Source organism: Abramis brama (genome assembly GCF_963993115.1).
Source record: "Abramis brama genome assembly, chromosome: 23".
Taxonomy (NCBI): domain Eukaryota; kingdom Metazoa; phylum Chordata; class Actinopteri; order Cypriniformes; family Leuciscidae; genus Abramis; species Abramis brama.
In genome coordinates, this window is record NC_139985.1 from 31023291 (window position 1) to 31041853 (window position 18563).

Here is an 18563-nt window from a genome sequence, read left to right on the forward strand (position 1 = left end):
TTTATCTCATCAACAGAGCATTTAAAGGAACACACTGACTTTTTGGGACTTTAGCTTATTCACCGTATCCCCCAGAGTTAGATAAGTCCACACACACCCTTCTCATCTCCGTGCGTGCCGTAACTCTGTCTGACGCACCCACCGCTAGCCTAGCTTAGCACAAAGACTGGAGGTAAACGGCTCCAGCTAGCATACTGCTCCCAATAAGTGACAAAATAACGCCAACATTTTCCTCTTTACATGTTGTGATGTGTATAGTCACAGCATGTACGAATAACAAGGTCACATGAGACACAGCCATCTTCTAACCGTACACATACTGGGAACTATATTCTCAGAAGGCGAAGCACTGCTACTTGGGCGGAGTGATTTGCTCGCAGCGCCTGAAAAGCCCCGTGGTGAGGAGCAGAGTTCGCTCAGAGTTGGAGGAAATCACTCCGCAGAAGTAGCAGTGCTTCGCCTTCTGAGTCCTGCGGCTGCTCTCGGATTGCTCTCTTTCATGGCATTCGTCACAGTCGCGTGGCGTCGGCGCTGTATCAAGTCAGACAAAATATCTAACCGGCATGCACTGCTTCAAGTCAGCCGCCGATCGGTCTGCGCAGAGCTGCATGAAGTCGAACAAGCCTTATGTTTAATTCTCACAGGACCAGCCGTCTGACAGCCAGCTTTCTGTGCGCGTGTTTCGGATGTGTGTGCGTTTAGAAAACCATATATCAGAAGTTAGACTGATATGGCTTTAAGACGCATGCAAATAAAACACTTTCATGATCACGAAGAAATGCAATGTCACGTGAGGCCGAGATTATAATCAAAACCAAACAGATGTTTTAGAGTATCCGAGGCACGAGCTGTGAAGGCTCCGCCCTCTTCTGGAAAGGTGGGCGGGGGAAAAGCAGCTCATTTGCATTTAAAGGTACATGCACGAAAACAGCATGTTTTTCCTTCCACTCAAAAATGGGCATTTACAACATGGTGTAATACATGATCTGTGGGGTATTTTGAGCTGAAACTTAGACACACTCTGGGGACTCCTGGGCTTATATTACATCTTGTAAAAAGGGGCATAATAGCCCCCCCCCCCAACCCCCCCCCCCCCCCCCTTAAGTTTTCATTTAGATACTTTTAAATAGAAAACATAAGATATGTTTGTTTCTGTGAAAAAAGGCCAATGACAATATACAGTAAGTGAGATTAGGAGATCGGTTGGCTTTTTTCTGCATGTCTCTGCAGGAGCTGATGTTGCGGTCAGCCTGAAAACAAACGCGTTCATCTAAGTCTTTCACTCTGCTTAAATGTGGCAACACCTAAGCACAATGTTGAGACAGGGATGACACAGCATCAACGCCACAGGACACACACACACACACACACACACAGGTGCAAAAATAGATGTAGAGGTCAAGAGGGCGAGCAAGACAGTGACAAAATGAAAACGCCACACATCAGCATGTGACTCGACTCTGGTTTGATGTTAGGCAGATCCAGACATGACTGATGCGGAGACAGACCGTTCTGGGCTGTGTTCCCCATACAACGCCGTAACTCGCTGCTCCACTACTATAGTACGACGCATCGTTGAAGAAATCATCTAGCTAGTCACGACTGTTTCCCAAACCGTATTGGTCGTTCAACCACCGCAAGTGTTGGAGTAATAATACTTTTAATGAATCTGTTTGATATGGAATTAATGCTAGATGTTTTATTATAAATTACGGACATGTCATCTGAGGAATATTTCTCATTTTTCTCAGTTATTTTGCTTTATTTCCAGATTCAGTCATAGGCTCGTTCTTACACTACAGCTCGTTCACACATGCGCACTCTTCAACAACGCCGCTTTAAATCTCTCGACAAACTAACAGATGTAAATGAAATTTGAATGTATTCTAAATAAAAGATATAGATTGTACTGAATGTCATCTTGCTTATTTGACTTAAGATAGCGATCTTTACCATTACAAACATGTCTTCCAACTTTTACACAATATGTGTATTTAAAGATGCCGCATTAGTAAAGCACCGGCTGAGAGGATGTTAACATTAGTTCATCAGGCGATTAGAGCAATGTGACAAAAGTACACACTAATCCACAACAAATGTTTAAATGTCATGATTGTTACGGTCTATTTGCATAAGTTTATATCCAGCTGGGCACATTTATGCATTCGTTAGTCAAGTTGCGTATCTGATTTTGAACACATCTGAAAATTAAATCGTTTTTATCCTTCCAGTAATTCAGATTTTGTTATTTTAACTAGATAATCATAGTGTGCTCTAAAAGAGAGCAAGAAAAGCTGTATATGTACATATAAGTACCATTACAGTTTTCGTTCAGTGCTGATATCTGCATGTTCGCGAATCCTCTCATGAGGATATATATATATATATACATCCTCTCATCATATAAGATATTCACAATCACATGTATATTTGTACATATTTTTATTTGTTCTTTGGAGTGTTTGTTTTTGGTTCAGTTTGGATATCTTTTAATATTTATTCATATCGTTAATATATTAATATTGATATATATTTTATTTAAATGTACAATACATTTTCATGGTTCAGACAATACTGTTTATTAATGTAAAAAGTTCAGCACTATTTTATTTTGAGTGTTATATTTTGATTCAGTATCAGTTTTAAAATCTATTAATCGGTTATCTGCTCAACTTAGTTATGGATATCGGTAAAATCCAATATCGGTTACATACAACTCATAAATCAAAACTGCCTAACGTTACTGAATGAAATGAAGGACTGTGAAGCTTTGAGGTGTTGATGGACTCGATCGACTGTGTTTTGATAATCGTTCTGAATCCCATCCAGACACAATCTTTGACAAAAACACGATTTTCTCAGATTTTGCTCAAAATATTGCGTTTTTAATGAAACTTACCCATATTCAAGAGTTGGTAAAAAAGGTGCACGAAGCTAAAATTATCATTGTTTTAATTATTTTATTCATACAACACAATATTCTGGGGGCCTTGAAATTTTGTCTTTTTTTTAAAGATTTTTCTAATATTAATGTCTAATATTAATGAGCCAGGTTGATACGGTTCCTTTTATCAGATTGATCAACATTACATGCGTTCAGTATTTTTTTCTGTGCCAACATTACCAACCATCCTTCAAGGTCATCCATTCAGGAACGTCTGTCTCCTGGAAGAGGATAAATGTGTCCCGGTCTCTGATTTATAATAAGTCTTCCTAGGGAAATGCTTTCTCCTTTTAAGAACGGCTGCTGGAATCAGGGCAGCACTACTGTCCTTATTAGAGGAGATTGTACTCCTTCTGAGCAATTCCTGGCGGGACCCGAGACTAAATATGAAATGTCAGAGGGGAATGAGAACACGGACCGGCGGACTAGATTAGCGAGCTGATCAAGGGCACAGCTTTAGCTAACGCGGGACAGCGTTTAACTAGCCAACAGCTATTGTCATTGCTCCAGAACCGGGTCCTTCAGCGCAACGTCAAAGGATCGGTCAGGGACACGGTGGATCTGTGGTCGTCTTGGTTCTGGGATGTTTGGCAGCTCACTTTGACCTTCAAGTCTCTCTTATGGTTTACATGCGGTGTCGGATTACGTGGATTGCCTCAGTCCCAATATGCAGTGCTTCTGTTTCTTTCTCTTTTAATTGCTGTAAAAAAAATTGGCTGCATTTAGCGTTTGCTCGTCAGCGCTCCACTAAATGTGAGAGCGCTATCAAGGTCAAAAGTCTCACATCTGTGCCTCGGGAGATATTTTACCTCTCGTTTGATTATGAATTAGTCAGGAGACACATCAGGATGGGCGAAACGTGAGCGGAGAGATTAGCGAAACTGTCCACATTAATCCGGATTCATTTGAAAACGGCGTTTTCGTTTAAAAACACTCTCCGTCCACACTAGCGTTTTCAAGCGTTTTCCTAATGTTTCTCATCCACACTGAAACGCCTGAAAACGCTAATTTCCCCTTTACAGCGCATGCGTAAACCCTCACTAAAGCTCACTGAGACGATACAGAGAAATAAATGATAAAGTTATCGCTCAATTCTTCAGACAGGATCATTTTATTGAGCAGAATATCTCCTCATTCCCTGATGGTCCAGGTCGCTCTCACTCACTATTATATGTTTGGTCTAAAACGCTAAAACTGCTCATGTTTCACCGCAGGACAGCAGATGTGAGTGTGTTCTGTCATCTCTGCAGGACTGTGATATGAAGAGTGTGTGAAGTCACATATTTCAGCAACAGTGTGAGAGTGAATAGCAGATAACAGGCGCAATACCGCTATAAACATCAATATCTATTGGTACAATATGCGTCACATGACTAAACTTACGTCATCGTTCTCACGGTCCACACTACAACGAGAAAACACCGTTTTCAAATTTATCCACTTAGGAGAGCGTTTTTAAAAAGCTTCGTTTTCATTAATAAAAACGCTGTTTCAGTGTCGACGGAAGACAAAACTGAGAGAAAAAGATGCGTTTTCCAGCGAAAGCGTATGAGTGTGGACGAGGCCTGAGTGTTGGTTACAGGCTAATTCGGGTAAGGATGTGCGCTGCGTTGAAGTGACTGAAATAGAAACGAGAACAGAGGAAGGCATGGGGGAGGACAGACTCTTCCAGGCCATTAGCATACAATAGCAGCTTCGCATTGTCATACAGAAAATTGTTTACTGTAGTTGCAGCTAAGACAAAAATGTCTTTCCCACTGTCAAAATAGGATCCCTTCTTCTGTCCTTCATAGATTTCCCTGGTTCTTATTAATTCTCAGTGCCTGCGCCTCGAAGGCTTCGCATGTGCATCTCTCCTGACGAACGGCTCTAGCGCCACCATTATCTGAAGCAAGCCGACTTAAAGGAGATGCTTTCTGTTTTCTGGGAGGTCGCCAGGCTCCTCCGTATCTTGCTCAGCTCCCATCTGCCAGGATCTGTGTGTGTGTGTGTGTGTGTGTGTGTGTGTGTGTGTGAGTGGCCAACACCCACAACTTGGAGAAAAGTTGGCGCTCAGCTCAATAATACCCACGTAATGTGTCGTAGCATCCAGGAGGCTTGTGTCGTCGTCCTTACAGAGCAATTTCTTTATTATGTTCTTGGTAACACTTTATTTTACAATGTCCTTGTTACACATGTTAACATAACTACATTACTAACATAACTACACACATCACTGAACTTACTTAAGCTGGACTGTGACTATTTTCTTCAGGAAACAAACTCTGTTGCATTATTTTCCTGTTATCTCTGTAAAGCTGCTTTGAAACTGTATTGTAAAAGCGCTATATAGATAAAGCTGACTTGACTTGACTATGTTACATGTACTTACCATAGTAATAACAGTAAATGATGCATAATTACATGCAACTAACCCTCAACCAAACCCTAATCCTACCCTAACCCTATAGTAAGTACATGTGGTTGATTATTATTACTCAGTACTTGAATATATAATTACACTGTAACAATGACACCGCAAAATAAAGTGTAACCAAATAAAGTGTAAGCGAGTTCCTTCCATCAGCCAGTTTTAACATCGACTGACGCTTGATGGTTATGCGAAGGTAAGCCTAGAATAAAGGCAAAAGTATTGACTGAGGAGCTCAGAGAAATCGAAGAGGGATAAAGTTACACATTAGTGTTTGGTGTGTGTTCATTGTTTGGATGCTTCCAATCCTGCTTGAAAATCCAGCCACAAATAGAGGGTTTGCATTGACGTCACTTTCCCTCGTCCGGAAGAGCTGAGAGTGACTGGATTTAATAGAGGAAACTGCGAAAACACGAGTAAAACCAACGATTATCAGTTTAAACTAAAGGTTGGACTCAATATAGTGTTTCTTACACCTTAGATCCAGTGATCATGCATATTAACATCGTGTTTCTGACATTTATATGAGCCTGATTTCAACGCTGAGGAAATACATGAAGCAAATTTGCTTGTGAATGCTTTATATAAATACAATATAAGTCTAAATCCATGTGATCACTCATATCAATGTTATATATATCATCATATCGCCAGCACTAAAACTTGTGTAGTTTTTTGTCAGTGTTTATTTAAAAACATCCGATTATGCAGAATATACGATGGTAAATATTTAATTGATGAGTTGTCAAAACAATATATAACAATACAATATATAGGGTATGATTTTACCACTAAATTCATCATATTGACACACAATAATAACTGCAAATCCACCTTTCTCTGCCTGGATCCAGTTGTTTCTATGAATTACAGCGATAAATGTGCTTCTCTGTTCTGTAGCTTTCAGCAGTCTGTAAAAATATATCTCAGATTTCTTGTCAAATCTAGTTGTACGGTCGATCTCAAAGCTCTTTCCTGTTTTAAATGTGTTTTGTGTGTTTTTCACGTCATTCACACTGAAAACTAAAACCTGAAAACTTCTGCCAATCAGTGTGTGTGACCGCAGTCACTCCGGCCAACGGTGACGTCACACACTTGACCTCAAACCAGCATCTATTCAGACTCCTTCAACATTTCTCACATTATCACAGTTTATTCGCTATAGTTTAGAAAATGGTACTAAAATATGAGCAGAACTCAGATGATATTTGACTGGTTTTGTCCGTCCTTCTGTTAGACTGTCTCACACATGAATTATGTTGAATATCTGTCAGCTGTTAAATTTAACTACACAATTAGATAATACCAGTTTAGCTCAACCAATCACCAAGCAATGCTTCATTGTGTTCAGTCTGTGTGTAAAAAGAGCATTAGCAATTAAAGACAAAACACTTGTCGGGTCAAAGTGTCTGAATAATATTTGGTCCCAAATTTTAATAAATTTTACTGGTAGTATTTTTGGTTTGAAATGAATTTTTAGTTTGACTGTAGTCAAAGCTGGGCGTAACGTGGTTCAAGCTGGTCCAGAGGGTTGATCAGTAGATGTTAACCTTGTTAGAGCGAGATCGCCTGCGTAACGCCGTTCTTCTTCAGTTCGGATTGGTTTCTTCAGGAAATACTTGAGTAATTTCTTCTTGAAGTTGGAGGTCATCAAATAGGGACACAAGCTTCTGGTTTAATGTAAAGATATAGATATAAGGATGCCATGTGTAGTAAGTGGCTCAAGCTGCTAGACATTGTGCTTCTTTTTCACGACAGGTCGACTTAAAATGGGCTGAACTGGTGAAAAGCTGAAGAAGGAATCCCAGATGATGGTGTGTGATAGTGCTAATGCTCATCGCTGTGTCCTGGGAGAGAACGCCTAAACGCTCAGCTTATTAACAAGACTAGATGTGACCATTTGTCTTCATTATCGTGTCACACTTGAGGTGTCAGCAAGAGTCAGTCCAGCAGAGCCGAGCAACAGCCTGTTCTCCCAAACACCAGACACACACCAAACACACACCAGACACACACTCACACCAAACACACACTAAACACCAAACACACACTCACACCAAACACACACCAGACACACACTCACACCAAACACACACCAGACACACACCAGACACACACTCACACCAAACACACACTAAACACACACCAGACACACACTCACACCAAACACACACTAAACACCAAACACACACTCACACCAAACACACACCAAACACACACCAGACACACACTCACACCAAACACACACTAAACACCAAACACACACTCACACCAAACACACACCAGACACACACTCACACCAAACACACACCAGACACACACCAGACACACACTCACACCAAACACACACCAAACACACACCAGACACACACTCACACCAAACACACACCAAACACACACCAGACACACACTCACACCAAACACACACCAAACACACACCAGACACACACTCACACCAAACACACACCAGACACACACTCACACCAAACACACACTAAACACACACCAGACACACACTCACACCAAACACACACCAGACACACACCAGAAACACACTCACACCAAACACACACTCACACCAAACACACACTGAACACCAAACACACACCAAACACACTCACACCAAACACACACTAAACACCAAACACACACTCACACCAAACACACACTGAACACCAAACACACACTCACACCAAACACACACTAAACACACTGAACATGTATAACACTCACACCAAACACACACTCACACCAAACACACACTAAACACACACACCAAACACACACTTACACCAAACACACACTAAACACACACACCAAACACACACTAAACACACTGAACATGTATAACACTCACACCAAACACACACTCACTCCAAACACACACTAAACATGTACAACACTCACTCCAAACACACACTAAACATGTATAACACTCACACAAACACACACTCACTCCAAACACACAATAAACATGTACAACACTCACATCAAACACACAATAAACATGTACAACACTCACATCAAACACACACTAAACATGTATAACACTCACACCAAACACACACTAAACATGTACAACACTCACACCAAACACACACTCACTCCAAACACACACTAAACATGTACAACACTCACTCCAAACACACACTCACTCCAAACACACACTAAACATGTACAACACTCACTCCAAACACACACTCACTCCAAACACACACTAAACATGTACAACATTCACACAAACACACACTCACTCCAAACACACACTAAACATGTATAACACTCACTCCAAACACACACTAAACATGTATAACACTCACACCAAACACACACTAAACATGTATAACACTCACACAAACACACACTCACACCAAACACACACTAAACATGTATAACACTCACACCAAACACACACTCACTCCAAACACACACTAAACATGTACAACACTCACACCAAACACACACTCACTCCAAACACACACTAAACATGTATAACACTCACACCAAACACACACTCACACACACACACACTCACACACATGGTTTGCAGAGAAGATTAAGCTGTCCTCCAGATCAGTCTTGAGCTGTCATGGGAAAGACGTTTACTGAAGGACAGTTTGTGTGAATTGCCATGTTGTTTTAATAAATAAATAATAAAAACTCAATGCAGTCAATCTTTAAGGCCAGTTAGATTCACAATATGGTTCCATACAAAAATACATTATTTATCATGAGCCATACTCTCCTATATCACACACAGCTCTGTGTCAACGCATCTAACCAGAGAAGATCAAATGTTGCACTGGATAACACACACACACACACACACACACACACACCACTGTCAGACCATGACAAGTCAAACACAATGAAGACGCCGGTAACACTTTACAGTAAGGTTCATTAGTTAACATTAGTAACTAACATGAACTAAAAATGAGCAATACATTTGTTACAGTATTTATTCATCTTTGTTAATGTTAGTTAATAAAAATCCAGCTGTTCATTGTTTGTTCATGTTAGTTCACAGTGCATTAACTAATGTTAACTAAACCTTTGATTTTAATAATGTATTAGTAAATGCTGAAATTAATATTAACTAAGATTAATAAATGCTGTAGTTCTTAGTTCATGGTAGTTAACTAATGAACCGTATTGTAAAGTGATACGAAGACGCCAATCATATAATGTTTGTAATGGATGCAAGCGAGCGCATTTCCACTGTAAATGTGATGCAACTGCTTTCTAAGGCACTGAGCGGATCCTGTGGTCGTTTCTGCGGAGAGATCATCATCACAGCGAAGCACGGCTTCTTCTACCCAGCAACACTATCACTGTAGAAAGTAGCAAATTTAGTTTGACCCCTGCGCTGTTGCCTGGGAGACACATCCCAGCTAATAACTCCACGAGACAGCCAACCAGCGACACAAGCAGGACTAAAGAGGAAGAACTGGGATGTGGGAATGGGAATGATTTGAAAGAGCGTCAGTGTGTGTGAGTTTATGTCAGGAAGAACTGGCGGGATATGGGAATGATAATCATTTAGGGAGCATCAGTGTACGTGAGTGTGTGAGTTCATGCAGGATGATTGTGTTTAGCTTGAGATGAAACGACACACACACTCAACATAACTCCGTGAGAGCAGTTTAAAGAGGGAACAACTGGGAATGGGAATGATTTGAAAGAGCATCAGTGTGTGTGAGTGTGTGATTGTGTTTAGCTTGAGATGAAACGACACACACTCACCCTCTGTCGGTGAGGTTTTCAGCCTCTGGCACATTCCCTCGACGCCTCCATAGTCCTCCTGTATTTTGACCACCGCCTCGGTTCCTCTGAGCTCCATGAGGGAACGCAGCTCCATGAGCGAGCAGCCGAACCCCGGCGCATGGTTGCTGTCGCTTCTTTGGTTCTTGGTGTAAAAATCGCTATTCGTCAAGTCCCCCATGACGGCTGAGTATTGCTTTTCTTAGAAGCGGATTGAGATTGAAGCGAGACACACGGTCAGAGGAGTCCCAGCTGTGGCTGGAGAACAGGTGTCTAAAAAAAAAGCACGAGAGAATAGAAGAAGGATGAAGAAAAAACAGATCCGGTCCGCCGTCTGCAATCGAAGATCCTCGGCGTTACGCGAACTGGGACGCGACAGCCATCGGAAAGATCCCGGTCCTGAGGACATTCACCAGGGCTGCAGACCAGCGGCTCTCCATACGTGCTTTCCCATTCTACCTGCTTCCAGTCGGATGCTGTCTACATGCTGATCCGCTCCATTACTCCTTCAGAGACCGAGAGAGAGAGAGAGAGAGAGGAGGACAGAAGGGGAGGGAGAGGGAGAGAGAGAGAGAGAGAGTGAGGTGTGTGCAGAACAGGCGCTAGGAAAGCATTGTGTCGTCAATCACACACAGAGATGGGGGTGTCCATCTATTCCTGTGATTCTCCTCGTCATCACATGCGTTTGATCGCTCTCTCTCTGCTAAACACACTGCCATGTCGATACTAAAGGGACATGTGAGTGTTTCCGCGGCTCGTGTGATCTGAGCGAGACTGCAGTGCACATTAAAGAGATCGACGCTACTGAGAAACAAGGGCAATGCATCCCACACTGCAGCAAGGCTCGCTGGAGGGGTTAGCGATGGGAAAACATTATATAATTCATCCATTCTAATGCGTTTGTGCTGCATAGATCTGAATACCAGCTAACCAACGCTAATGGGCTGATGCGTCCTGGAGGGCAGTTCTCACATTTAACACATTTGGTGTTTGGAAAAGCCACATATAGTGTCGCTTTTCCAGTTGCAAGCTAGTGTTTCCAACTAACAAGACAAGACACTACATCACTGCATAGTGCATCATGTTGTATTGTGCCAATAGCTTTACTGTAGAGAGAGCTCATATTTGCTCTTCTAAATAAATGATTTTAACCCCTCGGTCTTCTTTCTGTGAAGCAGAACGCATAACTGACATATTTTAGTGCCATATAAATGCTCTAATTGCACAATTAAATAGTTTAATTTGATACATGGAGATAAACTTATTGTTCCCTTTAGTAGCTTGCTTCTTTTGGCTAGTACTTTTTCAAAAGAGCATATTTCTGTGCAGTTTTAGACCGCTTTAAAGCGTGGTGAATCATTTATACACAGCTATACTCTCCAGTTAGTGCTTTACTAGTCACTCAGCATTTTCACTAGCCACAATTTTGACATTGATACCGTGGGGAAAAACTGCCATATAGATATTTTTAATATTATCTCATAATTTGTCAGCAGGAATATTAGGCTGCTGTCACTTTAAGACCTAATGCACGGATCCAATATACTGTTACGTTTTCTTTCTCAACTGTTTACTTTCACTGTAACTGACTGTGTTAACGTCAATACTCTTCATGACCGGCATTTTGACATTATTTTGTGTGTGTTTGACTGTTTAAGCGCAATAAGCAGTGAAAAAGAACTCACTCTATGTGCTTGAGCACAAAATCTGTGGGAATGAGTAAAATTATGTGCAATACGCGCAATATCACGGCGAAATTCAAGCCCTGTAACAGAAACAATATTCATCTGGAGCAAATGAAACGAGTGAGTGAGGAGAGGCGGGTTTGTGTGTCACTCGCTGTCAGAGAGATGAGAGAGAGAGAAAGAGATATATCTGGTATACACTGTAAAAAAATGATATGATCAATAAGTTATAAAAACATGTATTTTTACATTACTTTAACTCATCGAAATAAGTTTCCTTTCCCTTTCAATTTCCCTTTTTTTTATAAGTTATACAAGATTCAACTCATTTTTAAATCAGTTTAATGTAATTTAAGTTGAAATGACTTAAACATCCAAGTTGATTGCACTTAAAACTGTAAGGCAGCAACTTTTTTTTGCCAGTGTACTTTAAAACCAACGTGACCCCACCATAATTAATCAGGAGACATAGGATTATTGACTGAATCTGGAAGACTAAACAGCTGGGACGGATAATCAATAGCATTTCTAAAGAGAAACATTTGCATATTTTCTCAGAGAACATCTTTGTTAGGAACAAATTAACATGTTGTCAAAACACTCAGTATTTCCAGGCTCCAGCTTGACGTGTTCGGGATTGAATGGCTCATTGCATCAGTCGTGAAACAGCACGACACCACATGTATTAGTGAAGCCTTGCCATGCTGACAAATGTGATGGATCTGTCAGAATCAATCCTCTACAAGGACAAGTAGGATATGTTTCTTGGTGAAATAATGGTGGGAACGAGTAAGGCATGATTCTGCTTCCCATGAGCCTTCAGGAATAATCAATATCCAGTCCAGTCCCAACACCAGCTCCTCCAGCTGTGCCAGTGATGGTTAGTGTAACGCTCTCGGGAGGAGTAATGAAGTCCTCCAGAACTTATACAGGTAATAATACAGATCCTCTCCCATCAGCACTGTGGAACTAAACGCTGCATAATATGAGCCGACTATCCAACGGGACTACATGTGCAATATCTCAATATCTGATATTACTATCAGCACAAGATGCTATCACGGTAAAACCCGTCCAGAAGAGCGCCTGCGCTCCCAGTCTAATTAACTTCTGATTTATGAATGTAAAGAAAAAGAGTGACAAACACAAATGATGTGTTCAGAAGGTAAACCAGCTCAGAGTAACTGTCACACACAACTTCAGACCTTCAGGAAGTCCTCTAAACTTCTCGGCGAGAAATCTCAAAGTTTCACTGCAGACGTTGGGAAAAATGCCAACGGACAATTCGTTTTTCCTTCATTATACAATGCAGAGAGATTCTTCCTGTGCTTGAGAATCATAAGAGTCCTTCTAATGACTGAACATAAACCAGCAGTTCAAACACACACACACACACACACACACAAAACGCATTTAAAGCTTTTAAAAGCCTGCAATGAGTAACCGTTAATCAAACAACAATCTGGTTCTAGTTATGGAATTTTGAAAAGATTGATCATAACACAGTATGATTATGATTATAATATAATATAATATAATAAAGTGTACTTTATGGGTCATTCCTGGGATTAGATTAGGTCCCCAGTAAAGATCATGATCTTACTGCCTTAAAATGTTGAACAATATCAGTTTTAAACATGTCTAAGTCATAAATAACACCATTTGAATTCTAAGCATAATAAAAATAATAATTTGAGACATTTTAATGCATTTTGAGCCACCATATATCACCATTTTCCTCAAAAAAAAAAAAAAACTAAAACAGTATAAAAATCCAAAGTCAAAAAATCAAAAAAGTAATATTTTATATACTTTTATATACTCCATCCTTATTATATACTATTTTGTATTACAATAATTTCATAAAATCAGCAAACAACATACTAATAATTCAGTGACTAGAGTTTCAATAATGCATTACTTTAAAAAGTCAGTAAAAACATATTTTCGGCATTTGCATCTGAAAACGCAATGCAAAGTGATGCGTCTGTGAGAAAGTACAATTCATACACAATATTTATATTATAAGTATATGAAACTGTTGTTCATTTGTCCTTAAGAGGGTGGACATTTTTTATCTTTCATTTCATTTCTTCTGTTTAATAATGGCCTCCTCCCATCTACACACATTAGTCAGGGTAGATGGGATTATTGATTTGAATGAAAACAGAGACTTTCATAAAAGTTTTTTAGTTCCGCTGTTTCTGTAGGAGAACTCGTGCTTTTGGGTTGCTCTCTTTGACCAGTATCTCGTTCTCAGTATCTCCTCTTTCCTAAGCCATCCTCAGATGAGTAATATAATAGTTGACATGCTAGAGCAATCCGAGGAAGTGCAGGCATTTTCATTATTAATGCCAGTCTGTAATTATTTAATGAGACACATTTAATTGTTGTAAATGAACAGGAACATGTAATTTTTAGCTCAGATGTTCCTCTACGTGTTAAATCGGGCTTTATGCGTTGCATTATGATGGTTACCTGACACTATTTTAACTGCATTTGATGGAAGCTCAAAGTAACAAGCTACAGTTTTCAGTGATTAATGGTGTAACGTTACAAAATTCTCACATTTTATTGCTCAGAGAGTTGTACAGCTGAACAAAATGAGGCAATATCAAGTGCACTTGATTAAAATGTCCACGATTCACAGTCACTTCAGGCATTTAAATCATAGAAATTAAAATGAATCCCCATAAAGGCGCTTTTACATCTAATACATTCTTTTTTTTTCACCTGGGCTGGGCTTGTTTTTTTGTTTTGTTTTTTATAACAAAAAAGTTATATTTTTGGGCAAATGTAAAGACCCTTTCACACCAAAAGTGAAATAATAATCCTCAGGCTGAAGGAAACGCAGGTTTACTCCTGTACAGTAGAGTACAGTAGAGGCTCAAGCAAACCTGTTCTGGAGAATAGAAGAATATGATGCAGGAGAAAAAAGTTTAACACTTTACCAATAAAAACAAAAAAATCTAGTCATTTTTAATAATGGTTTAAATCAATAATCGAAGGTCAGAAGCAAGTACATTGGTCAATAAAGTGAGATTAAATGCATAAAAATGTATGTTTTATTTAACATATTTAGCTATTGGAGATTTGCATAGTATTCTGATTCTGCATTTCACTGATTTTATTCATTTTGAGGAATATTGAATCTTTTTTTTTTGTGCAAGTGAGATGAGTAAATGCTAGTCTAGAAATCAAGCGCAGCGTCAGTTCTGGCAGGTCACGTTAGTCAAGCTCTCGTCAGTGACCCTCAGCTGATCCACGTCTACCTATAGGAATACGACGCCGATCACCGTATACATATATAAGCTCCTTCAGTATTATCAGCAGCTATCGCGTTTCTCAGGATCTGATTACCCTCCTCCATCCCCAGCTCCTCCTGTCTCTGTCAGGATTTGGCATTCTGATTCCCCTTGAATCAGAATAAATTCTGAAATTATGTTGTACTTTAAAATCTTGAATTAATGATATCTGCAATACATTCTCGTTGGTTCTGTTGTTCACCCTGAGGGGGGTTATTGCTGCTCTCCTGCTCTTATCCATGCTAGGCTGGGAGATCTTGCCCAGAACAGAACCACACCGCCAGTCCAAACTCTATGCTAATTGTCAATCGTATTTGACGATAGTGGTCCTGACAGAACTACAGTAACCATCATGTTCACACACACACCTCTGCACTTCGATTAATCTCAACATGAGGACAGGAGAGCTGTCAGTCATTAAATGGGAAAACAAAGTAACTTACGTTACTTATTTGAAACAGTAACTCAGATATTTTGTTGTAAATTTTAAAAGTAATGCGTTTCTTTACTAGTTACTTGAAAAAGTAATCTGATTACATAACTCAAGTTACTTGTAATGAGGTACTCCCAAAACTGGTTAGCAGCTTAGATTACCTCACACACACACACTGAACATTTCAAAAACTTTTAGCCTTTTATGTTCAAACCGGAGTCAGACAATGATGGAGAGACTCAAGAAGTGACAACATGAAGAATGAAACAGGACATTTCTGAATGGTTATTTGATGAATTTATGTAGCTAATGTGTAGTTATCTTCTAGTCATTGATTAGCATATTCTGTCTTGATAATCTATAAATCGCGTTCCCAGGGGCGGAGTTTATGTAAATTTTAGGGTTTGTGATGTCACTAACCCTGAAGCTGCTCTTTGTAAGCCGTTTGTTGTAGTCCTTAAAAAGCGATTTCTGTAAAAGAAATGATCTTTTCATCGGCAATCGGGACATTTTCCCAATGAGCCTGTAGATTATGTAACTGCATTACATTAGAAAAATCTTTTTCTTTTGTGTTTCACAGTTTGATGATTGTCATTTTAGTGTGAACGCTTGAGTATTTCCATAAACACAATTCAACATCAAATTGCAAAACAGGATTTGTTTGTCGGCGCGGCGAGTTTTAATAGTGTTGCGATCTGAATGTGAAGATGTCTCTACGGAGATTGGGCTGTTTCTGAAACAAATATCAGCGGATGAAAGGGTGCCGCTGGAAGTCATTTGTGTGTAAAGGGTGAAGAGATTGAGACACGCTGCCTTTTCTTCCCACGAGTCCTCCTTTGTCCAGGGTCTTTTGGAGAACGGATCGCTCCAGGGTTTACGCGCTAGCCTCTCACATGACTGCACACAAACCACGGCTCGAGTGATCGACTTTGTTTCCACCGAGACTTTAATAACCTGTGTCTCAAAGCCGGCCTGGAGAAAGAGCTTCCGCCGGGGAAAAGAGCCCAAACATGTGAGACGACATCAGTGATGCTTAACCTCACACCCGAGCTTATGTTCAGGAGCTCAAAAGATTGGGATCGGTGCGTTTTTAATGTTTTTAAAAGAAGTCTCTTATGCTCATCAAGGCTGCATTTATTTGATCAAAAATACAGTAAACAGTGAATTATTATTACAATTTAAAATGATTGTTTTCTATGTGAATATATAGTAAAGTGTAATTTATTCCTGTGATCAAAGCTGAATTTTCAGCATCATTACTCCAGTCTTCAGTGTCACATGATCCTTCAGAAATCATTCTAATATGATGATTTGATGCTCAAGAACATTTATGATTATTATCAGTGTTGAAAACAGTTGTGTAAATATGTTTTCAGTATTCTTTCATAAATATAAAGTTCAAAAGAACAGCATTTATAATAGAAAGCTTTTGCAACATTATACGCTACTGTTTAAAAGTTTGGGGTCAGTAAGAATTGTTTTATCGGGGGGGGGGGGGGGTAGAAATAAAAGAAATCAATACTTTTATTCAGCAAGGACGCATTAAATTGGTCAGAAGTGTCAGTAAAGCAGGACGAGGACGGTGGCGTGACTGATAATGAGCGACGCATCGGTCTCGACGACAGTGAAGATCGAGAGAGGACCAGGCCTGGATTTATGTTGTGTTTTATGTTTTATTATATTCGGCAGCAGTCGTCCGTGAGGGGCTGCTCTCTTTTACTTTCGTTTTCTATTTATTTATGGATTAAAGTCTTTGAATGTTCGTCGGTTCCCGCCTCCTCCTTCCCACAACGTCTAACTTTGCTACAAAGACATTTACAATTTTACAAAGTATTCTATTCTATCAAATAACTGCTGTTCTTTTGAACTTTCTAGAATAGAAAACAATTATTTTAAATTGGAATAATATTTAACATTATTACAGTTTTTTGTTTTGTTTTTATTAAATAAATGCAGCCTTGTAGAGGGATTCCTGATCATGAGGCGAGCTGCCCTTTAATGCGATGCCTGGGATCCGTTTCAGAGAGAGCAGATGCCATGTCACTTCCTGAACACACACACGACTCCCTGCTGCCGCCAGTGTGTGTGTGTGTGTGTGGACCCCCGCCGGCGCGCAGTCGAAGCCTCTCAGATGTCCACCGTCCCGGGGTCCATGATGTGCTGACGCTGCATATTGATCCACCGCAGAGGATCCACCTTTGCTTTGCAGATGCTCACAGTGACGGCGTCTCTTTGGTTTGCCAGGAAATTTGATTCAATTCGACATGCGAACCGCATCTGAAACACGACTCAAATGGACTGATTTCACCAGTAAAGTCATGATGTTTTTACCTCCAAATAAACAGCCTGTGATCAAATTTTTTAGTAATCATAATAAATTAGGTATCAGTAATAAAAAAGATTACCCCTTTAGTCAGTCATTTTATCCCTTAAAACTCATCTTTGATCACCAAAATGACATATTTAAAAGTTTTTTACTTGGAAAAAAAATTCTTCATGTCTTAAAATATCTTGAATGTAACTCGACACCCTTGCCTCATTTAGTATACGCGGTTCTATGAATATGCAAATGAGCCCCGCCTCCACTCACTCACTCAGCTCAGAGATCCACTGGTTGACGATCACACGTTGATCTGATTGGTTACAAGGTAGTTTGTGACGTCAGAAACACCAGCGATTTCAAAGCGTGTTTTTGAGACTGTCTTTGGTTCACTGCAGTTTTAAGGAGGAAATACTCAGCAATGGAGTCGACTTATGAGTTTACACATGGTTTGTCTTAAAGCATATTAAAAACACCACATAGACATATTATATATAATATAATATGACATAACAGTTTTGGAATTTGACATTGTGTTACAATGGAAACGGTGCTTTAAAACCTTTTAGTGAGCTCAATTTTTGTGATATTAACTTGGTTAGACGTGGCTTTGATTTTCTAGCAATTTTCTGTGAAATCTGATTTATTTTCCTCACAATTGCAAGTTTAAATCTCACAACTGTGAGATTTGTCAGAATTGTC

General features: G+C 39.8%; 1 protein-coding gene across 11 annotated transcripts in view; it reads right to left on the reverse strand.

Moving 5' to 3' along the window:
- The window catches only part of atp2b2 (ATPase plasma membrane Ca2+ transporting 2), a 184025-nt gene that overhangs the window by 86275 nt on the left and 79187 nt on the right, over positions 1-18563 (reverse strand). For all 11 annotated transcript variants that reach the window (XM_084100829.1, XM_084100830.1, XM_084100831.1 and 8 more), the window contains exon 2: positions 10101-10624. In XM_084100829.1, coding sequence (XP_083956955.1) covers positions 10101-10299 — 199 coding nt within the window. In that variant the 5' untranslated portion in view covers positions 10300-10624. The remainder of the gene's footprint in view (positions 1-10100; positions 10625-18563) is intronic.